Source organism: Pezoporus wallicus, unplaced genomic scaffold, assembly GCF_028554395.1.
Source record: "Pezoporus wallicus isolate ANWC-B61680 ecotype Strahan unplaced genomic scaffold, APGP_CSIRO_Pwel_v1 contig_13243, whole genome shotgun sequence".
In the NCBI taxonomy this organism is placed as follows: Eukaryota; Metazoa; Chordata; class Aves; order Psittaciformes; family Psittacidae; genus Pezoporus; species Pezoporus wallicus.
This window is the reverse complement of record NW_026635036.1, coordinates 560,436-584,604: the sequence shown is the minus strand read 5'-3', so window position 1 is coordinate 584,604 and position 24,169 is coordinate 560,436. Positions and strand designations below refer to the sequence as shown.

The following is a 24,169-nucleotide window of genomic DNA, read 5'->3' as shown; positions in this document are numbered from 1 at the left end:
TGAATCCTTTATCCATGAGTACGGACCCAGAAGAGCAGGCTTTTGTAAGAACAAGCACAAAATGGTTTTCAACTTGGAAACTGTCACATTTAACCGATGTTGAATCTGTCACACTCTGCCTCTCCTGTGTCAGACTCCGCAGCCGTGCCGCCGTTCGGGGCGCGGGGCCCAGCACTTTGCGGGCCCTGCCCCACAGTGAGCCTTCTCTTTTAAAAGAAAAAAGGCAAACACGGAGCGAGAAGTGACTTCACCGGGGAGGACCCGTCGTATGAGACCGCCCCGGCGGGGCGGGAGCAGAGCGGACTGTTCCGTCCCGGCGCCCGTAGCGGGGCGGAGCAGAGACTGCCCTGTCTCCCCAGTGTGCGGTCGGGAGCGGAGCGGGTCGCAATGGCGGCAGGCAGCGCCATTCAGATCCCCAGCCGCCTACCGCTGCTGCTCACCCATGAGGGCGTGCTGCTGCCTGGCTCGACCATGCGGACCAGCGTGGACTCGCCGCGCAACATGCAGCTGGTGCGCAGCCGGCTCCTCAAGGGCACCTCGCTGAGGAGCACCATCATCGGCGTCATCCCCAACACCAGTGACCCCACTTCCGACTGCGACGACCTGCCCTCCCTTCACAGGTGCTGCCCTGCCCGGCCCGGCTCGCCCTCGCGGCTCGCTGGTCCCGGCTGACCCTCTCCATAAGCCTCCTTGGCCGGGCCGGCGCGGCCCCGGGACGAGCTTGCCCTGATGTCACCTTCGCGGGGCGTCGCGCTGCGGGCATGGGCCTGGCCGCGGGGGCGAGTCCGCTCCGCGTCGCCGCTATGAGGGGGGCGTTCCTCGGTGCCCCGGAGGAGCGCCTGTTGGAGGGGGCCATGGCGGCAGGGGCTGTCAGGCTGGCATCTGGGGAAGAAGGGTCTGAGTGAGGAGACCAAGGTGGACTAGGAAGATAGGATCAAAGAGCGCAGGCCAGGAGCGTTAAGCCTGTCGCAGTTGTTAACGCTAGCGTTTCTCACCTAACAAGTAGCATGGAGAGTGACCTAGTTCACATAAAATGAAACAGAATTTTATCCTGTTAATGTCGGGTAAAGCATGAGTAAAATTAATATGCTGCAACCCTTACTCACAAAATTATCTTATCAGTGGACTTAGTAAGGTTTTTGTAAGAAAGTAACTTCTGGTTTAAATCTGCTTAAACAGGTACATGTTATCTGAAACTGGTAAGAATGAGGCTGACAATTTCACTGAAGGACTGTAAATTACACTCAATTTCCCAGCATGTTAGTTTAAGCAGAAATGTCAGTGTTCTTGTCCACAGCAAGCTTCATTAAATTATTTATGAAAAAAATATGTTTCTAAGTTGGGTGACTGTATTATATTTTCTTAGTTAGTTTTTCAGTTACCTCATTAGTTTTCAGGTAATCTATGTTATTTGGTTGCTTTTCATGATAAATAAATATGACCCAGAAGGTTCTTGAAACCTCTAGTAAGATTGCTGCTTAATAATGGGCACACAAAATGTTCCGTGGAAGGTGACAAGTAACACAGATATTTGGTCTGTTTTTAGGATTGGCACTGCTGCCTTGGCAGTTCAGGTGGTTGGCAGCAACTGGCCCAAGCCACATTACACATTGCTGGTTACAGGCCTCTGCCGATTCCAGATCCTGCAGTTGCTGAAAGAGAAGCCATATCCTGTGGCGGAAGTAGAGCAGTTAGATCGACTTGAGCAGTTTACTAATCAGCATAAATCTGAGGAGGAGCTTGGAGAGCTGTCAGAACAATTCTACAAGTATGCAGTGCAGGTGAACTGTTTTAATCCTGTGTATCATATATCAATGTATGCATTTTTTTCTTTGTTTCTTATCTTCCCTCCTCTTTCCGTAGTTCTTATGTTTTTCAGTGACTGTTAGAATTTCAGTATTTCTTCTGCAAAATAAATATTTTTGTTACATGTTAAGGTTTCTGTGTTGAGTTGCAGGGTGCCTATACAGCTTGTTGCAGTATGAGTCTAACTGTGTATGTTAGCACTGTGCAAAGTTTGTATTTTATATATAGTACTACTGTAAATACACTAAGAAAAGGAATATTTTTGATTTTTTGTTCTTGAATTACATATGTATATGTATAAACATACACAACGGGTTGAAATTTTGTGGTTTGGTTTGATTTTTTTTTTAATTATTAAAGGAGAAAAACCCCTCTAGAACCTTGACTGTAAACAGATGTCCCCAGGTGTGAGTTTGAGTTTAAAGGATGTATAGAAGAAGAGTCATTGTAGTGTTAAGGTAACTGGGAAGGTTTTATTCAGCATGTGTGTGGAAAATAAGAGATGTAGGCACTGAAAAAAGTGCCTCAAATGATGATATTTTTAACAACTTGCACAAGTTGAAAAACAAAAATCATGGTTGCCTTGTGCTGTTAGTGCCTGCTGTGAACATTTAAAAATTTATTTCAGTAGCTTTTTGGAAAAGAACCTTGACATCTTTCATGCTGAAAGATGCAACTTTTTTTAAGTCAGAGAAAAAGAAACATAACAACAATGAATATTGTTTATTGTGTGTTCCTTGCAGTTGGTTGAGATGCTGGATATGTCCGTTCCTGCAGTTGCAAAGCTGAGACGTCTTTTGGACAATCTGCCAAGAGAAGCTTTGCCAGATATACTGACTTCTATCATCCGTACCTCCAACCAAGAGAAGCTTCAGGTATTATGACCTTAAACCTTTTTTAAGTGGAGTTAGATGTTTGCTGGTTTGGGTTTTATTTTTCAGTTAATTAATTTTTTTAGATAACTGTGAAGTTGCTTACACTTGAGACTGTACAGCGATAATGTTGTGTCAGAAGTTATTTGTGTTACACATGAGCATGAATATTTGTAAAAAGGTTTTACACTGTTGTGTCCAGGTGACTTTATGCAAAAATGATGCTTATGGCTTAAGACTTACTAGTCTGATTTCTGTATTTGTTTGCTGTGTTTGGAAGTTTTGTTGTTCCTTTTGTCACTGTCAGTGCTACATGTTCAACCTTGAATTGACAGCATAAGCTAGCTTCTTTCAAAGCACAGTAGAAGTTAATGCAGAAATTAATTTGAAGTGAAGGTGTGTGCTGGGCTGAATGTCCTGCTGGAGGAACGTACATAATAAATTTACCATGTCCTTTTGGTTTATTAGAAGTGCTAAAGAAAAGAGCAGCCAGTGGAATCTGTGGAAAAAGGAAGAGCCAAATTCTACCCATTTCCACATAGCAAATTCATTAGTCATGAAAATGGAATAGCATATAAAATTTTAAAAAGACAAACAAAATAAAAAACCTCTAAACAAACAGACAAGAAACCCCTTAAGGCATAAGGTGATTTTTTTTTTTCTGGGTTAATCAAGGTGATCATGCTGTAACTTTCTGAGAGGTCTAACTCTTTCGATTCAGTAATTGAAAACCAGAATGCTGATAGATGTCTGCCACAGAAAATACAACTGAAATATTAAGATGGTTTAAAACCAGAGAGGATAAAAGACTTTTTTTCTGTTTTGGAGTGCTTTGTAGTTTTGGCATCCAGATCTTTGAGGCTGGGGTTTGTGGACTGTATTCTCATTGCTTTTCTTGCTGCTTTTTTTCCTAAACCATCTATTGTATAACTGTATAACAGAAGACAGCAATAGTGTCCTTTATGTTCCCCTCCCTGAAGCTGATGATCCATCAGAATGAACTCACTGGCAACTTGTAACTCCTTGCTTTTAGATTTTAGATGCTGTTAGGCTGGAAGAACGGTTCAAGATGACTATACCATTGCTTGTTAGGCAGATTGAAGGCTTGAAGCTGCTTCAGAAAACAAGAAAGCCCAAACAGGATGATGATAAAAGGGTATGGACTTTAAATGTGGATAATTAAACATCATAAATAAGTAGGAAGATACACTCTTAAGCATACTAATGCTTATTCACTAATTTTAATCTGTGCAAAATTTTAATTTATAGCAGTAATGTTTCATGGTCAGTCTGGAGCTGCAGAGAACGCCCCACTGGCAACTTTGGTATTTTAAGCACCTAAAAGATAAAATATAATTTTAAAACAGCCAAGGTTTTATTTGGGGTTTGGTTTGTTATCATTTTATCATTTCGGTTTTATTTTCATGGGGGGGGGTGGTGGTGGTGGTGGTGGTGGTGTTAGTTTTTGGTTGGTTGGTTTTATGCTGGGTGTTTTTGGGTGGTAGGTCTTTTGGTTTGTTTTTTTTTTTCTTCTTTTTTTTTTTTTTTTTCAATCTGAGCACTTTATGACATTGAATAAAGGCTCGGGTTCCTTCAAAGATTCATTTGATGCCCAGTGGCAAGCGCACATTGAGTTTTGGTCAGTGGAGTGAAAGTTGTACATTTTGCTAATAGCATTGCAGGTGAATGATAGCTTTTGAAATACAAATAAAATATGTGTGTTGTAAAATGTAGCTTGCTAAACTAGGGCACCTTAGACTTTTGCTGCATCTACCTATACTTACACAGTTTAGTAAGCAGCAAGTACTTGAGAAATGAAAAAAGGTAAAAGAGATTTACCTGTTGTCCTTGGTTCAGCAGTAACAGTCATTTTTCTCCTTAGTAGCTGGTGCAGTGCTGTGTTTTTGACTTTCAGCGTGGGGACAGCGCTGATAACACCAATAGTTTTAGTTACTGCTCAGTAATGTTTACTCTGACCAAGGACTTTGTGAGCCTCATGCTCTGCCAGGGAGGAGGGGAAGCTGGGAGGAAGCAGAGACGGGACACCTGACTCAAACTGACCAAAGAGGTATTCCATACCACAGCATGTCATGCCCAGTATATAAACTGGGGGCAGTTACCAGAACGGTTAGATCACTGCTTGAGTTGGGCTGGGTATCGGTTGATGGTTGGTGGGTGGTTGTATTCTCTTCCCTGGTTATTTCCCTTATCATTATTATTATTGGTTGTAGCAGCAGTGGTTTGTGTTATACCTTCATTACTGGACCTCTCTTATCTCAACCCGTAGGAGTTACATTCTTTTGATTCTCCTCCCCATCCCTCTGGGAGCCAGGGGAGGAAAGGTGGGGGGAGTGAGTGAACTGCTACATGATACTGAATTACCAGTTGGGCTTAAACCACGACACCTGTTTTGTAAAAATAAGGCTTATTATGCTTAGTATGTTGGGATGCGATGCCCAAGAACTCATGAATAACTTTTTCAGTTTTGTTCTTGTTTTCTGTGCAGGTAGATGCACCTAGGAAGTACGTATTTCCTAAGTATACAGCAATATACAGCAATATAACAACTACAACTTTTTAAAGTAGTACCAGTAATACTTTGTGAAGTTATTTATTGGATTAAAGTCTTCTGAATTTTTCTATGGAGGTTCTCCCAGCACCTTGTATATTTTTGTCATGGTTTCCATTCAAAGCCGAAGTATCTACTTGATTTAAAAAACAATATTATAATCTGGCTTCCATTTCATAGGTTGTAGCTATCCGTCCTAATAGAAGAACCAATCACATTCCCAGCACTACAGAAGATGAGGAGGAGGAAGAAGATCATGATGATGTTGTCATGCTGGAAAAAAAGATTAGATCATCCAGTATGTCAGAACAAGCTCTTAAAGTTTGTCTTAAGGAAATAAAGAGGTAGGAGACTTTCATATGATGGTTTCTTCTCTTGCATTAACCTTCCCTTATTTGATTGTGTGTTTGTGTTGCTGTGTTTTGGAAATTATTTTTTAAAAATTTAGTAGAGTGCTGTTTTTTGCTTATACATTTCATCATCTTTTTTGAGCATCAGAAGTGATGACAAAGAAATATGAAGTCTTCTAGATATGGTTTATACATTAATATTGCATTAAACTGTGAGCTCTAAGCCCCTATGTTGTGAAGAGCTAAAAAACCTCAGCTGAATAATACCAGTTTTTAATAATTATTTAATTAAAGCTGACCCAGTTATTGAGTCTTTTTCCTTCTGTTTTTCTTTCATGATTGGATAACTGTGCTATCCATGATGGATTACAACCTCTTCCAGTGAGGATGTGTAGATAGTGATGTATGCATTGAGGATGCAGTGTATGCATAGGAAATGGACTCTTTTTTTAATTTCTCTTTGTATCATATAAATAACCTATTATTATGCAAAGACAAGCTCATGATCGGTGGAGTAGTGACTTGCTCTTTTAGTATTGCTTTGTCAGAAAGTAAGATGATATGCTGTTCTTTAAAGTGTTTGCTAAATGTCCATCTTGTGGTGCAGAAGAGTCTTACTTTGCAGTTAATTCCTGATTAGCCTTATGAATTCTGTGCATATATTTCCAGATTGAAGAAGATGCCTCAGTCAATGCCAGAATATGCTTTGACGAGAAATTACTTGGAACTGATGGTAGAATTGCCATGGAATAAGAGTACAAAAGGTAACCCTTTTATTGTTGATTGTGTCTTCTTACACAGACATTTTAGGATAGGTAACCATCATGTAAACACTGTGTACTTAGTTCTGTCTTGTCTCATTATCTGACCATAAAAATGTCATTAATAAAAGAAGGTTCTGCTGTGTCTTAAGTTACTCAAGTTTCGTGAGGAACAAAAGGATGAAAAAGCACAATTGTAGTTAATAATTGCAACATCAGGTACAATAGAAAAACTGAATGTCATGTCAGCTTTGTACTCTTTATTTTCAAATGTTGAGCGTAGAGTGATACTGTTAATATGGGAATGGTGTACAAAAATGGAGAGCAAGTAGAGTTGAAAACCAGACATGACTTCCTGCTGAACAACACACGTAGATTAAATGGGCAAAATGACTTTCCAGAAGGTGTTCTGCTGGAGAAAATGATTTTAATACTTTCTAGCAGCTACTGAAGAATGAAGCTTTTGAATGTGATTTTAAAAAGAAATTTAACGTAACACACCATCAGAAATGTCTGTCTTTTGCCGTCTTAGTAAACGTGGTGATGAAATTTGGCCATTTTGAACTAGAGCCTTGACTGTTTACAGATCTTCTTGTAATATTTTCTTTAATCATTAAATTGTAAAAAGATCTGCCTGCAGATCTTTGCAGATCTCTATGGTGTTATTCAAAGAATACCAAACCGAGTAAAATATTTTTTGATACTGATGTCCTAGAAGAATGATGTTTTGGTTACATTTTCTCTTTAATCTTGTAAAATTATGCCATGTCACATGTAGTGTGAAGTTTCACTTTAAGCAAAGTTTTGAAGTTTATATTCGCATTCATGTGGCTGAAGCTTTGGAATCCATAGCTACAGTGAATAAGAATATATGTGAATATAAAGATAGAAATACAATAGAAAATTATGATCATTAGTGAATTTTTTGTCTAGTGGTTCATCACAAAAATTTGCACTGTTGATGATGAGACATGATTGTCTGTATGTGAAATAGGCACACTTACAGTATGAGGAGTCTGCATGTAGGATGAATACGATTTGAAGGGTGGGTGTGTGCGGAGTTGATAGACTTCACTGCTTCCTGCCTGCTATCTTTATGTTGTAGAGCAAAGGAGAAGACAGCTGCCAGAAATTCCTGCCTTTTGTAAAGCATTAGTTAATGTCCACCAGTGGGGTCTTACCATTTATCACAAATCACAGCAATTGCAAAATCCTAATTTTTCCAACTGTGGTATCATGTGGGTATTTTATACAGTGCTAAATCACTTTGTGTTGCATAGCAAGTAGAGTGTGCCCTTTAGGCCTATGAGATCTTGCTGCATTTGTGAGATAGTTATAGGCTCTTATCATAAGCAGATGATGAAGACATAGGGATGAATTTGTCTTTTGAGAAGACCTTACAGGATCTAACTTACTTCTGTGAAAAGGTAAATGCTGAAAAATTTACTTATCACTGAATTGCTGTTACAGAGTAGTTCATTTGAACCACATTCCCTAAATTCATTCGAACCAGATTTTGGTCTGTGATGCTTTAAACCAGTGTTTTTAATAAATTTCATTACTGTAATCTGTCTATTTTATGTTTAACTAAGTGAGAATTATAATACCTTTGTTTTAGGAAAATGTCTAAAAAGTGTGTGTGTGTGTGTGTGTCAGTGGGATTGTTTTGATGAACATGTTTGAGAATGAATTGTTTCCGTTTTTAAAGGTAAATGTGCTCGTATCTTTTCTGTTGTCAATTACTGATAGATCGCCTGGAAATTCGTGCAGCTCGAATTGTTTTGGATAATGATCATTATGCTATGGAGAAGCTGAAGAAGAGAGTTTTGGAGTACTTAGCTGTCCGACAGCTTAAAAACAACCTCAAGGGACCCATTCTTTGTTTTGTGGGACCCCCAGGAGTTGGTAAAACCAGTGTTGGAAGATCAATTGCGAAGACATTGGGTCGAGAATTCCACAGAATTGCTTTAGGAGGAGTCTGTGATCAGTCTGATATTCGAGGCCACAGGTAACTACTTCTTCCTTTCCTAATTGAATTTTTTGCTTTTGTTTGGTGCAGAATGTAGGTATTATTTTATTTGTTTAGCTAATACAGAGCTGTTTTGCTTATTTCAAACAATGGTAATTATTAATTGTTTTTTCTTGGTATTCAGTGGTGTTATTTGGTTAGAGAATTTTAGTAGTTTGAATGGGTGTTTAGTGTTGAGATAAGGCCTTTATTCTTTCATACGCTACTGCCTTTTATTGTCATAGGGGAGAACGGAATTTCATGTTCAGTCACGTTAGCTCTTTGAAGTAAAATTCAGTAGGAAGTCTAATGCAAACTCTTAAATGTTGTATCTGATTTTTCTGCTTTTTAAGAAGGATGTAAAGATCTAGTTATACAAAATAGCCTATGTATAGCAATGCATTACTTTAAAACCATGTTTGTTGATAAAACAGAAACTGAGAGGGATACTTACAGGTTGCAATTGAGTTACTTAGTATCTCAGACTTGTTAGTGTAGTACTTTTCCCATTTCAAATGGAAGTTTATACAAGGACACCTAAGCTGGATCATGTCAAAGGAGGTTTTTTTGGGTGACTTTCTGTAGGACTTTTTTATGATCTTGCATCTCTTTATGTATATACTTCTTAGCCTGTTAAACCATTTATATGTATTAATCTATTTCCCATTCCTTGCAACTGGAAATACGATAGGTAAGGTAGATAAGTAGGTGCCAAATATCAGTGCAGCACTTTTTGGTTCTGTTAAACATATTTTATGCTTTTTGCATGCAGCATAGGATATTTGGTATAATAGATTTGTCAGTGTTCTAAAGATCTGTAAAAGCATGTCGGTTTTGGGTGGGTTTTTTTTTTAAGTCACATTATTAAATAAAAGTTCTTACAACATTATGTAAATTATTATGAATTAAAGCTATTATCTCTTTGATGCCATGTAGCAGTTAATTTTGGTCAATGGCTATGCGGCTACATCAGAATAGACCATCATTCTGTCTTGAGTTATAGGTTATTTTGTAATTTCTCTTTCTTTTCAAAGCATAAAAAGGACCTTGGTATTTGTATCACTTCCCTATGAAATTTTAATGATAACCTAAAATAAATGCCCCACTAAAAGTTCATTTTGTGATATCAGAATTAAGACTTCTGACTGTAAGCTAGTTGCATGTGTGAATACATTACAGTGGTGGAAACTCACAATCCCAACTGGAAGGAATGCAGGAAACTCAGTGGGAAATATTATGCTGAACATACATATAAATCTCTAGGAATCTGGAATATGAGGTATTTCTATGAATCTGGAGCATAAGATACTTCTTAGACTAGAACATGAGAGGTGAAAAAGCAACAAAACAGTGATTTTGTGCTTGATGACAGCTTGAAAATTCTTTTTTTTCATGAACTTTAACTTTAGCACTCTCAATAAAACAAGCAATATGCCTTTATTTCTGCATGTATTCTTCTGTGGCAAATTTGCTGGAGTTTTCCAGCGTGTTTGACACTTACCTAGAGTTTGTAGCCTGAAAGAATTATTTGTGGATTTTTTCTTAGTTTAGGTTTTTCTTACTTATGCCAATATACCATGCAGCCACTGTGGGTTTGTAGGTAAATATGGTTTGATGCATTGGTTTTTACTACATAGCAGCACTCTGTGCATGTATGTGTGTTGTTTTGGAAACCTTTGTGATAACTGGCCTTCCCCTGTTTACTTACACAGTAATGGAAAAAGAAGCAAAACTGTTCTCCTCCTGCACTACATATTATTCCTGTAGTTCATTAACAGTGCTAGTCACTGTTTCAGAATTCTGATGTTTTAGATTACTTATGATATGGATCCTAAGAGCAATTTTAAAATGTAATTCAGCAACACGTTGCTATTGAAACTGAAGCCACTAGAGGGTATTCAATACTAAGCAATATAGTTATCAGTCACTTTTCCGGGGCAGAGCAGGGGTGAAGCCTTTGTAACAAGGAAACCACGTCTGGGAAATTAACATTAAGAATAAGAGTAAAGCTGTCATCAACTCTTCCTCAATTGCCACAAATTCCTTATTGTGTTCATTTTTGTTGTTATTTTGATGAGTTTTCTTTTGTTTGGCTTTCTATCTTGTGCTTAGGCCTAACAGAGAATAAAGAGGTGTCTGATAATGAGGCTTTTAAAACTTTTACATTCAAGTGTTTTTGACTGTCACTGTAGTGTTTTTGAGGGAATTATTAAATAATTAATGCATGTTAGAAACTAACCATTTTAAATTTCATATTTGGTAACACAGTGTATTTTTCACAAGCAAAAGATACCATCTAGTATTATCAACCATATCATGTGGTTACTCTTCAACAAACAAGTGTATAGTTTAACAACAAACTTCGCAGCCGTACAAGGAGTCCTTTGTAAGGAGTGCTTTTGCAAATTTTTTGTAGTTAAAACTGACTGTTGCATACTGATTTTTTAAATTCTGTTCATTTTTTCTTTTCTCCTCTGTTTCTGCTTATCAAGATAAGATTTAATCAAATTAAAAACTCTGGCTTTTCTCGAGAACTGTCTCTGTAATGTCCTTTTGTGTGAATAAGTCATTCCAAGTTATTCACAGTCAAGTGAATCCACATTGTGCATCTGGTGGCAGTCACAGAGAGTAATTACAGAGATGCTCTGGAACTGGAAGGGACAGAGGGTGCTGTTCTCTGAGTTTTGCTGTTCTCTGAGTTTTACTGTCCAGTAAACAGGCTGATCTTCTGATATTATGTGTTAGAAGCCATTATTTTTCTCCTGAAAGTTCTTTATTAAGCTTGAAGGCTTAAGTCTGTATCAACTGTGTGTACCAACTAATGTACTAAACGCACTATAACATTAAAAAAGAAACTCTGATTCAGTTTCACTTGCAAGCAAATATAACCTGAAATAGCGTTCACTTGGGCCATTTATTGCAGTTTTATGTGAAGGATGCAGAATGACAGATTCAGCAAGCGAAATATATGAGATGGCAGCAGGGTGGGGAGTGGAGTTTCAGTAAACATACTCTTCTTTGGTGTATAGCTAGGGCAGTTGGAAATGCCCAGGGTTTGCCATCTCAGTGCAGATCATGTGCTCGCCACTGGGGTTTGTGAGTTATTTTTTTTGATCAAGTGCAGAGTAGCAACTGCCATTCTGCCTTCCCAAAATGAAATCATCATCTTGGTACAAAAGCAGAACTGCTTTATCAGGCATCCTCCAGCTGTTGTTTGCGTTTACCCATTTACCACTCATCTATATTACATGTTAAAGTTTGCTGGTTTACTTTTTTTTTAGCTTGTATTAAAAAAAAAACAAACCTTAAACCCACAAAAAATACCCCCCCAAACCAAACAAACAAACCACACTGAAGGATGACTGTCCTGAGTTCAGCAGTAGCAGTCATTTTTCTCCTTCTCAGTAGCTGGTGCAGTGCTGTGTTTTTGACTTTCAGCCTGGGAACAGTGCTGGTAACACCAATGTTTTTAGTTGTTGTGCAGTAATATTTAGTCTGACCAAGGACTTTCTCAATCCCATGCTCTGCCAGGGGGGGAGGGGAAGTCAGGAGAAAGCAGAGACAGGAGACCTGACCCAAACTAGCCAAAGGGGTATTCCATACCACAGCACATCATGCCCAGTATATAAACTGGGGGTGGGGGGAGTAACCCGGAAGGGCTAGATTGCTGCTCAGGTCGGGGTGGGTATCGGTTGGTGGGTGGAGAGCGGTTGTATTCTTTTCCCTGGTTATTTCCCTTATCATTATTATCACTGGTGGTAGCAGTAGTGGTTTGTGTTATACCTTCGTTACTGGACTGCTCTTATCTCAACCCGTGGGAGTTACATTCTTTTGATTCTTCTCCCCATCCCACCTCATGGAAGCCGGGGGGGGGGGGTGGAGTGGGAGGAAGCGGGGAGGGGGCTGTGAGTGAGTGGCTGTGTGGTTCTGAGTTACCAGCTGGGCTTAAACCATGACAATGACTTGGCACTTTTTTCCAAGAAGGTCACTTCATTTAAGGTCTTCTCAGTACTGATACTTTATTTTATACAGGAACTATATGATCTCTGTTCCATGTGTGTGGTTTTATTATTCTTAAAAACGAAAGACGTAATTGTGCCATTTAACTATAATGGTGCTGGTGAGATCACTGTGAAGCTCTTTTTTTTCTCTCTCTCTCTCTCACCTCTGTGTGGAGCACTTTTCCTTACATTACCATTGCTTTTCAGTTTCTGGAAGTTTGGGTAGTTTATTTATAGCTTAGCCCTGTGCTGAAGACTTGTTCAGGTGAATGTGCATGAGAAAAGGTGTGGTTGCTCACTAGTACAGCCAGGCTAGCAGAAGTTCACCACACATACCTTGCTGCACAAGAGAAAAACAAACCTCATGCAACTTTGAGAGGAATAGCTTTATCATATAAGTACAAAGCAGAGATACATTGGTAAAGCACTTGAGTACATGCATCCTCTGTCCTTGCAAGAAAATAAGCTGTGACCTTGTGAACTAAGTTCAGAAATAGTTTGTTTGGTGGCATTAACGTTGTTGTCTGTTTCTTCGTCTGAAGTTTGAAAACTACTGTAGTTAAAAACAAGTTAAAATGTTTTGTCTTTATAAAACTGTGAAGGGAGTGAGTCACATTTTTATCAATAATACTAGTACTGCTTTAAAGTTCTGATTCAGACACATTCCCAGTTTACATAAAGTCAACAAGGTCAGACCTCCCAGATGTTTTTCTTGCGTTTTCTAGGATACATAGCTCCTAATGACATGCTGTACAACTCTAGTGTTTTTTTTAAATGTACCTTTTTAGTGATTTTAAAATAAATTAAAAATCACTAAATTACAGACCACCTGTGGCATGAGCTCTTAAGAGGTTTCTTCAACAGTTACTACACAAGTGAGATAACCAGGAAACTTCATATATACTCTGTCTTGTATGGGAAGCAGCTTTAGGTTTAATGCATGGAGAGAAACAGTGCATCAAAAAATGAGCAAAGCCACCTTGTGCTAATGCAGAATATTGTTTTTCCTCCTTTCAACCCTAGCTAGAACAATGAAAAATAAAAAATAGCATCACATTCGGTGGCTGCTGTTCACAAACAACAGTATTCAGTTTCACAGGTTACAAGGCAAAGGTTTACGTACAGACAGATAAATGGCCATATCTGCTTGTCATTTTAATATGTTCTAATGGGTTTATATATAAATATCTGCAGGGTTTGTCTTACCAAGGACTTTTGTGTTGTGTTCCCTAATAGCTATTTAAAAATAAAACCAGGCTACCTATGTTTCTGTTTTGAAGGTAAAATACCATATTATTTTTCTTTGACGTCATACATATGACATTTGCATTAGAATTGTTTTCTTGCCTTGGAGATCTTGAGTGTTTGATAAATAGTATAATAGGTATTGGTCCATCTCTAATAGATGTATCACAGATTTAGGCTGTTACACATGGGAAAAGCAAATTGATACCTAGGTATTTGTTACCCAAAAATTTATAGTCCAAGTTTCTATTTCATGATACCTGATCAAATTATATAAATAAATTTAATCATGCTTTTATTTGAAATATTTTATATCAATTAAATGCTTATATTGGACTTTGTTGTTTAGATTTACTTTGTCTAGAGGTGATTGAAAAGACAAATGAGAAGACAGTATGAGAGAAGAGTGAGAGTAGTCAATTGTCAGATAGTGAAAGGAAGAGCAGAATGTTTCAACCTACCGTGTGCTTTTCTCATCTGTTAAAAACCTAATTCTGTGGAGACTGAGTATTTTGCAGAACTACTTATATTTCCAACAATAGTTCCTTTAATTTTGACCTTTTGAGTTTCTTGAAAAAACTCTTGGGTTGTATAGGGAACAATTTAATCCTCTTCATAACATTGGACTCATTTTGGTTGGACTGTGGTTTCTGTTCAAGTTATAGCTCATGACCCAAGGCTTACTCTGGTCAGGGTACATGAAAAAAAAGTATTGATTTTCTGTCACTATTAGAATGTTTTTTCTTATTACTTGCTTTAGAAGCCACTTAATTATTATACTCTTAAAACTGTAGTACTCCAAGGTATTGATCTCACTTGACTTGTCATGAGTTGTCTTGAGTGTATTTGCTTTTTTCCAGTTTTAATTCACCACAAATCTTGATACACTGTGTTTCAACCTACCTAGTATTATGGCTTATTTTAAAATGTCAAGAAACTTGATTGTGTGCAGCAGTTAAATCTTACTGAAAGATGCTGTATCTGGGAGAATCTTCCACAAGTGTAAATGGACTTGAATCTGCAATGACTGTGACTTTAAGTCTATTTTCAGGGTTGTTCGAGGGCAAAAAAAGGTATTTCAGTCTATTAATAACAACTTTTTTTGTATCACAAGAAAGAAGAAGCTTTTCCTGTTTTTTGTTGTTTTTTTTTTTTTTTTGTGTCTGTGTGTGTCTGTGTGTTTTTTTGGGTGTTTTTTTGCTGTGTTTTTTTTTTTTTTTTAAAGTGCTTCTATTTGGAAAATCTCATATAAAGTTTTTAAAAGTGGTAGATCTGTGTGCATGAATATAAACAAACATCTATTGTTCAGAAAACATTTTGGTACCTAACACTTTTATTCTTTGAGTTGTGTTGCAATTGTATGGTGCAGGGAGAGAAACAGTGGTTATTCACAGTGCTTTCCCGTGACTGGAGAAACCCAGTTTACCCTCATTTAGTTTATAAACCAAAGCTGTTTCTTAAAACTAGATGCAACATGGGTATCTCAGGACTTTATATAATTTAAAAGGATCAGATAAAACTTGTATATAGAAAATCACAAACACACATTAGAAAAGTATAATGTCTTTAAGCATGCACTTGAGAATAATGTACTAAGCAAGAAACAACGTTTAAAGTTTACCTAATTATGTTATCTGTTAAGTATTAGAAACAGGCTGCATTGTCTCTGAAGCATATAAAACTATTTACTAGTGCGGTAATCACCTTTTGTTTAAAAAAAATCTCAAAAACAACAAAATCCCCACCACCAAGCAAAATCTAAAACTACAAATAAAATAAAAAAAACCCAAGAAAAATGAAAAAGAAATCTCCAGATTGCTACAATCATTAATTTGGTTGCACTGGTAAATGATTCACTTCTGTGAACTTCAATTCTCCTTCAGTCTTGTAATTTTCTGATTGGATTTTATAGAATCCTTTCATTCTTTTGGCAAGGTTGCCTGTGTGCAGATGGAGAATGAAGTGGCGTGCTCATATAATAGCACCCCCATGCAGATTCTTAATCTGTAATGAATGTTACACAGTGCAGCCCTCAGTGGAGATGAATCCACTCGCTGAGGAGTAAGACTCCACACAAAAGCAGAGATACGAACTATTGCATGCCGGCTGCTCCAGTCTTTAGCAGCTGTCTCATGAAAGTGGTAATAGGCAAACTAAAATTCTGCTGCATTTCTGTCTATTTAGATAAACACTTACTTTTGCTCAGATGTAGAATTGAAGACAGTAACTGCAGTTTGTTTTCTCAATGATTGAATATGGCATGGAACTAACTATTGCTGTGTGGTTTAAGTTTGGGTTTTTTTAATATTTAAAGTTTTCTCTAGTATCTTTTGAAATTACTCCCATGGTATTTTTGGTTTTATCTTTCTAAATGTCATCCTGTTTATTTTGGACTGTACTACACTACATCATATGGCAAAGCAGGTCTGTTCTGTGTATCTGCTTTGTGAGGGTCATGAGATAGGTACTGTAATTCAGCACTTCATGTGTCTCTTTCTTCTTCAATGACCAGTATTTCATACTTTTAAAAAACTTCGATAAATGCAGCAAACAAGTGATACGTATACGTGTAAAATGTAGTTGCTCTGTGCGTTGTGAAAAATAGGTTTTACCACTATTACTGAATTTCAACTCATTTTTGTTCTGTTGCATTGTTCTAGTTTTTTATTTCATGTTGAAATGACATAGTAAATTCAGTTATTTTCTGTGAGTAGTAACTAAAGCATGCATTTTATACAGGGGACATTGACAGTTCAGCATATTTGGAATTTTGAAGTAAATTGTAATGTGCTGTGTGAACTTGATTCTTGTGACAAAAACCTGCTCACATCATTAGTAAAATGTTACTGACGTTCCCAAATCTGCTTCTCCATGTTCATACCATAAAAGGGTGCATATACTGAATCATGTTAAATGCCTACAAGCCATAAAGTTTGGATATTCTTTAATGTGTATCTTTATCGTTCCAGATTGGCTAGTGCACCGTGGCACTGGAATTTTCATCTACTGATGTAGTTGCTTATATTAGCTCAGTTGCATATTCTGTGTTTTTATCAACTTGTTCCAAAAAGTTTTGCAAAACAGCAAGAATTGTTACAGTGCTGCTTATTCTTATATTTTTGTTTGAGTTTTATTTTGGATGTTTCTATCCCAGTTGCACATGGCCGCTCCCTCTTTCCCCATATACATTTATTTCTTGCAGGCGCACCTATGTTGGAAGTATGCCTGGCAGAATAATCAATGGACTGAAGACTGTTGGGGTTAACAATCCAGTATTCCTATTAGATGAGGTTGATAAACTGGCAAAGAGCTTGCAGGGGGATCCTGCAGCAGCCTTGCTTGAGGTGAGAGATGTTAAATCACAAGCACGGTTTCATTTGTAATTAAAAAGAACTGAAATACTGGGCTCAGAAAGAAGGATTCACTGGACAAAAGATAGCATGAGAGTGTCAGCTTCTTTAGTCAAATACCAGTTACTATATTTTAATGTTGGATTTCTGTCAATTACTTGCGCACAATGAAAATTTTGTTAGATAGTATGCTGAATATCTTTAGTCTCAGGGATCTGTGCTTAAACACAAAGAAGTGTTTTATGCTGAGTGTTTTGTATATTTAAAGACTGTTCAAATCAAACATTATTTATTTGTGGGACTTCAAGACATTGATTTTTAATGACCAAGTGCTGTTAGCCATAGGAAAGAGCTGTAGAGCAGCCACATGGTAGCTGGACTTTTTCAAGCTTTCCCTCTCTTTCTTGGAACAATTGTAATGTATTTCTGAAGTTTTTGATGGTACAAACTTATATTGGAGCCAAGCATTTTATCTAGCATGTAGTCTGGACTAGATGTGTGTTTTTTTAGCAGTATTTTTTGAATTAGTGTTGTAATTAACTTTCTGAAGTTTTCCATTTAAGTCATGGATCCCCATCCTTGACTGATTACGATGTGGTGTTTGCTTTCCATGAGATTCAGCTATACAGTGTGTTTTTTTCTGAAATTCTGAGACTTTGACAGAGAATGTGGATGAGTCTAGTTTTGAAGTATCTGGTGGTGTCATTTTATCACAAAGAGTTTAGAGGTGTTAAAGTTGACTTGCTTAAAGTCAAGTGAAATCTCCGAGATACAAATAAAGACTTTGATGAATGAGGTACTGTTGCTATATTTTGTAAGTCCCTCAACTGTTGTGAGGTTATTTGAGTAGGTTACTTCTTGGCATTTCAGGAGGCTAAAACTTAAGTGATTACAAAGAAGATGAATTGAGATCTATGCCTTGCAGACTTCATGTGTCCGAGGAGTCTGTAGCAGAGAGCGGTAATGAGTTGCCAGAACCTTCTTTCTGCCTTCTGTTTTTCCCTGGAGTAAGATACATGAAGATATCCCAATACGATTTCTTCTTCCACTGACTTGCATGTTGAGTGGTTTTATTCTAACAGTTTGCTTAGAGGGAGGAAAGAGCATCTCCTCAGGTATGGGGAAAAGAAAGAGAGCGTTACCCATCTCCAGCATCTTAGTGCAGAAGACTGTGTACGTCTTCCTGTGCTAGCACTGATGATGAGGAAAGGAAGGAATGAGGAAGGTCATGACATAGCAAGACTGGCTTAGCCTGAAATCCTTGAGGCTGTCCAGAGCAGGTGTAGCACAAGTGCACTTAATGGTTTTGATATTGTGCACATTTAGAATTTCCTCATATTGCTGCATTTTTATACTGAATATCTCTCTTTTATGTCTTCTCTGGCTATAGGGCCTACCTTCCTATCAGTGTTTCAGTTCAACTGCTTATGCAGTTGTTCAAATGACATGTTTCAGTCAAAAGGAGCTGGTTTAGTAGAAGATATTTATCCATTTGTTTTGAGTGAGTCTGGTTCACTTTCACTGAAATAATTTAGGGCTTAATCCTTGAAGCATCTCAGTTGTTATTAGACTTGTGATAACTTATATAGCTGGGTGATTGTAGGGGGGGATAAAAGTGGTTCCGGTAATATTTGCCTACAGAGTCATCCTAATGACTCTTTTTGACTGACAGTACTTAATATAGTGATTTGAATATGAAAAATGCTACTTACATTAAGGTGTCATGAGCTCATCTGTATGACTTTCTGCAAATGAAATGACAATTCACATTCTACAAATGTCATTATTTTCTTCCTACTAGATAGTGTAAAATTACTGTTTTGACAAGGCCAACTAGTTCTTTGAAAGTCAGTTTATGAACAGGCTATGGTTTGAGAGCTCTGTTTTGATCTTTGCATGTTAACATGAAAGTAATAATTTAAGTGTGCTAGAAAATAGCATGGCTTTATTTTTCTAGCTTTTAAAAGATAACAGTTATGGTTCTTTACTTGGATATTTATAAGTATGTAGAACACATTTCAAGGGTACATGAAGAGCCTCTAAGTACAAGGAAAACAAACAGGTCAGTGTAACAAATACTCAAATACATTTTCTTTGTACTTTTCACTTGTGGGATATTATTTACTCTTTGCTGTCAATGGTAATGAGCTCTGTTTCTCAGTTTGCTGGTATTTCTTCTGTCATTTCCCTTTAGATACTGAACTAAGCGGGCCTAAATTTAGTCAGTGCATGGATAAAAAATAGCTGAAAATTGAATTTTGTTGGCTGCCTGTTGTTTGTAGGCAATCAAAATCCATAATGAAGCAGTGATTTGGCATTTCTTGGAAGAGAATTTTTTTTTTTAAATTTTCCAATTGTGAATCCAGATTGGTACATTAATGTTGCTAATTTTATTCAACCTTTGCTGTTTCTTTTAATGAATTTTTCATTCCCTGTTTTGCAGTAGAGAATTGGTATTTCTGTTCTTCTATCATGTCAAGTGTATAAGGGTAAATGAAATTAATTTATTTTTAAATTATCTGTGTTTGAATTTTTGATACTTTGTTGCTGCTTTGGGATGTTTCCATTTCCCACATTCCAAAACCACACTTTCAGTGATTATTCAGCTCAGCTCTTGCCATGAATTTTTCCAGCTGACATTTGTCAGGTTAGCTTCCAACTGTCTGGTTGGGCTGCAGTCTGTATGTAGGTCATTGCTAATTGACCATTAGATTAATCTGGAGAAGTAATTGCTCTATTAACCGTGTCTGGGCTGCTCCCATGTAAGATCTGTATATTTCTACTGCTGCCTAAACATCCTGAAGCAGGTGCTTTACCTCTTCTAATGGACAACTCATGCCTGGACATAACAGCTTAATTTTCATCTGCTTTTTGTGGTTTACATTGTGGTTGGAAAGTCCATCTGGAACGAGCAAAGGTGGAGAACAAACAATAGTAAGCGGTCACCTAACTGACATGTTTGTTTTTCAGAATGCAGCTTCTTGTTTGATAAGTGCCATTATAATGCATAAAAGGAGCATCCTTTTTTGCTTAATATTTGGTGTGTTAAATTCTCACTGACTGTCTACAGTGGGATATATTCAAGAACATTGCTATATCCTGTAAGCTTGGAAGCAAAGCTTGATGTTTTATAATTTGGATATGTGTTTAGTTCTAGTGCTTCTGCAGAGTTGTTGCTTAAGCAAAGCAGAATGTCTTCCTATTTCCAGTTACTGTTCATCAACAAGGGAATATTTTAGCCTAAATTTAGATGACCTCTGTTTAAAACAGAAGAAGCCAGAAATGGATCCAAGCGCTTGATAGTGAGTGTTTGTATGCAGGGAAACAAGACCAGGAGCATAGCCAGGCAATTAAATGTTCATGGAACTTGTTCTGGATTTCGTGGTAATAAAAAGCTGGAACAGAGAAGCCTTTGTATGCATGTGAGCTGTTGGCCATAAATTAACCAAGATATTTCATTCGTTCAATGTTCTTTTTCTAATATTTTTGTATTACTTTAATTTCTTTGAAAACTTTTGATCTTGAACTTTAGCACAGATACCTAACTCACGAGCAGATCTATTTGCTTTGGAAAATCTCTTAAATGCTTAGGCATGATACTGGTTTATGTCTTATTCTAAGAAATGGTTGCTGTGGCAAAGAGTTATTAGTCCAGACAGACTCTCACCCTTGTAGAAAATCTCAGATAATTGACATTTTTAGGTATAATATGTGTTGGTTTTGATTAGTGTTTCCTTTCCCTTTATTTGATAGTATTGTTTGCACATGATTACAGCATCAGTATTTTGTATCTTTGTAAATGCTGTTATAATCACCAGCTCAGCACTTAATAGAATCCATAAGGATTTTTGATTGCAGACTGGAAGGAGAAAGGGATAAATGTGTGTAGATAAATGTGATAAAAAACTCCAGCTTGGTCTGCCAGAATACATTGTTTTTTTCAGGATCTTTGGAAGTAGTTGCAAATACATCAGCTAATAGACTGGAATTTTGTGGAAATACTGTATTATCAGTGCAAAATAAAAGAAGGGGAGGGTAAGTTTAATGAGGATTTGCTGTTTAAATCAATTTTGAAAAAATTATGAGAGTAGACTTTGGCTGTGGGACTAACACTTGGCATAGGTCTACTTTCTTTAAGGACAGTTTGTAGATGCTGTGATTAGATACACTGCCTGTTGTGTCCTTATGCATTTTAGGGCTAGACTGTAGGACTAGTTGAGGTAAGAGACATCTATAACTCTGAATTATGCATCAGTGTACTTGACTGGTCAGAATACTTCAAGGCCTTTGCCTTCATGAGTAAAGGGAGTAAATGATACCATCTGCTTGCTGAAGAGCATAAGAAGCTTTTGAATAGTTTATAGCTAATGAGCAATAGCATTCACTGAGTTCCAACCTTAGTTTTAGAATTTAGGCATATGCTTCAATTTGTTTTAAGATTTCACTATGAAGGGAACATATAACTTGTATTTTATTACAGTTGAAATACACTTTCAAGCATTAGTCTTAAATCTATGCAGTACTTTCTAATAAAATCAGAAATTGTTCTGTTTTAAAAGAAGTTCTGCTGTGTTTCTGGCATTCTATAAAAAAAAATCCTTTTACTATTTTTTTGTGAGTAGAAAACATTTCTATTCTAAAGATTTTTAACTTTTCAAAGACTGAGCAGATTTTGAGAGTAATGAAAATTCAGGATAGTTCGTCTGATAGCCAGCTAAGATGTGCTCAGATTCCATTTTTTAGAATTATCAGCTCTGTTGTTAGCTGTAATTCAAGTTGCTTAAGACAAGGGGTGCATTCATTTGGGTATAGGCAGATAAATTATTTTGACAGCAGTGTGTTATTTCTCAGGAGATGCATAGGTCCCATTATTTGTAACATGAGAACTATTCATGTCAGTGTAGCATTGATAATTCGTCATTTGGGAAGGCAAAGTGTGACAGTACTTTAAGAGGGGTGGAATGAAGGTGGTTCATAGTTGGTAATACAGAAACCAAATGTAGATTGCTATATGAACTTCCAATTTTCAGCACTGTTAAAGAACCTACAGGAGAGCACCTGTGATTGATGTCTATAGTTATCACCTAATGCAGAAGATCAGCTTATTTGAGTAAGAGCTTAAATACATGCCAGTGTTGCCTTAGCATACAAAAGTGGTACTAAAAGCAAGGGGAAGACAATACTATTATTTAAGCCATAGTTCTACTTGTGGAGTAAATTTTTGAGGTTGGTCAGACTGGTTGGTATATTCTATTATTCTCTGTTATACTCCCGTGCTTGTTTAATATTGTCTCCATTTTCTAATACTGTCTCCATTTTCATTTGGGGAAAAAACAAAAATACAGAGATAGTGTTAGTAAAAAGCCAGGGCTCACCTAGAGTCAAGGCTTTCATGCAGTGTCATGGGCAATAAGAAAAGTTCCTAGTACTGCATTACTAGTAAAAGGCTGGACAAAACTGAAGGAGTGATTTAGTGGCAGCAGATAAGGATATTCTTCCCCTTGGTTTTCACAGTTAGATTTCAAGCTGGTGTGCTTAGAGTAAGAAGAGCTACAGCAGCAGACGAGGATTGGAGTCAGGGAGTTCTTGAGAGAGTTCTACTGATACGAGTCCATGGGACTACATGGACTGCTTTTCCGAGGATGCTGAGTGTCCTTGAAAGGCCACTCTCTACCAGCTGTGAAAGGCCATGGAGTTGATTACAGGAGGTGACTGGAGCTATGTTGCAGCCATCTTTAGAAAAGGGTAAAAAGAATGAATGGGAAAATGACAGTTTTTTTTTTTTTCATTTGGTGTGGAATATTGTTACAGAGTAATCAGAGTGAGGCAGGATATCGAGAGTCAGATTTTAGTAATGCTCATAACATATTTATGAATGTGAAGTCAGATTTGACATATCTGAAAGAAATGTAATAAAATGTGCATATTTTATTTACTTCTAATTCAGCAACTAAATCAGTTTTGTGTTCACTCTTGTTAAGGTCTTGGATCCAGAACAAAATCACAGTTTCACTGATCACTACTTAAATGTAGCCTTTGATCTGTCCCAAGTCCTTTTTATAGCTACAGCCAACACCACAGCTACTATACCACCTGCTCTGCTGGACAGAATGGAAGTTATTCAAGTTCCAGGTACCAATACAGTGTTTTCATCAAAGTGGCTGTTGCAAGTCCTTAAATAATGTTGGGATATTTTTTCTGAAATGAAAGCAGTTCCTTAAAGTAAGCCTGCCAGGAATCTAGGCTGGCCAGAGTCATTAGAAGAGACTAGTCAGGATGCCTCTGTTAGGCCTCTGTTGTGAGAAGGAAGTTCAGTTGTAGGTGTATGGAGATACTTTGATACATTCTTTAACAATATTTTTACTAGTTAATGTGTTAGTACTCTAACTGGCTATTGGCTAATGCATCTTTTCAAGATTCCAATGAAGAAAGGGATTGTTGTAACACTAAAATTCTGTTCTTATGTTCACATGAAGTTACGAATAACCGTGAAATATACCAACAGCCTTTTAAACTATAGCTGAGGTCTTTTTGTTAAATTGAAACAGGTAAAATTATAAATGGTAAGAAATTTGATTATAGTAGTGTATAAGCAAAAAAGATTAGTAAACATATGCTTTTTCTTTTGAAGGATACACACAAGAAGAAAAAATTGAAATTGCACATAGACACTTGATTCCTAAACAGCTTGAACAACATGGCCTGACTCCACAGCAAATACAGATTCCACAAGTAACCACTTTGGACATAATTACCAGGTAAATCTATTATTCATTGCTTTAAGTTTAAGTATGTTCTTTTTTCTAGTAACTAGTAAATCATTGTTCTGCTGACAGACAGGGTATGCTGCAAAGTGACCGCACACTAGCTGTATAATATGTGGAGTCTATTAAACAAGCATTCTAAAGCCAATAAGCACACTAAAAGCAAGCACACTAATGTGAATTAGGTAAATATATCTCTTTATATATAGTGAATAAGTACAGTTAGACAAATCAGAGATACAGGTATGTAAGTAAAGTACCAAAGAAAGTTAGCAATGCATTAGATCATTACTGTATAGAGAGAATAGAGATTAAGAAGAAATACATCATCAGTTACCACTGAATCATAATCCAGGCCCACACTTCCAGCTGGGAAGCCTCATTGCAGCCAGTGCCAGGAGTCTCAGGTAATTGGGAAAATTCCAGTGCAATGCGTTCACCCA

General features: G+C 37.2%; 1 protein-coding gene across 1 annotated transcript in view; it reads left to right on the top strand.

Moving 5' to 3' along the window:
* Positions 1-325: 325 nt before the first annotated feature.
* LONP2 (lon peptidase 2, peroxisomal) overlaps positions 326-24,169 on the top strand; it is a 48,523-nt gene continuing 24,679 nt past the window's right edge. Inside the window, exons 1-10 of the mRNA XM_057400122.1 lie at positions 326-620; positions 1,547-1,781; positions 2,550-2,681; positions 3,712-3,834; positions 5,428-5,591; positions 6,267-6,361; positions 8,108-8,366; positions 16,815-16,956; positions 22,944-23,094; positions 23,594-23,720. Coding sequence (XP_057256105.1) covers positions 388-620; positions 1,547-1,781; positions 2,550-2,681; positions 3,712-3,834; positions 5,428-5,591; positions 6,267-6,361; positions 8,108-8,366; positions 16,815-16,956; positions 22,944-23,094; positions 23,594-23,720 — 1,661 coding nt within the window. The 5' untranslated portion in view covers positions 326-387. The remainder of the gene's footprint in view (positions 621-1,546; positions 1,782-2,549; positions 2,682-3,711; positions 3,835-5,427; positions 5,592-6,266; positions 6,362-8,107; positions 8,367-16,814; positions 16,957-22,943; positions 23,095-23,593; positions 23,721-24,169) is intronic.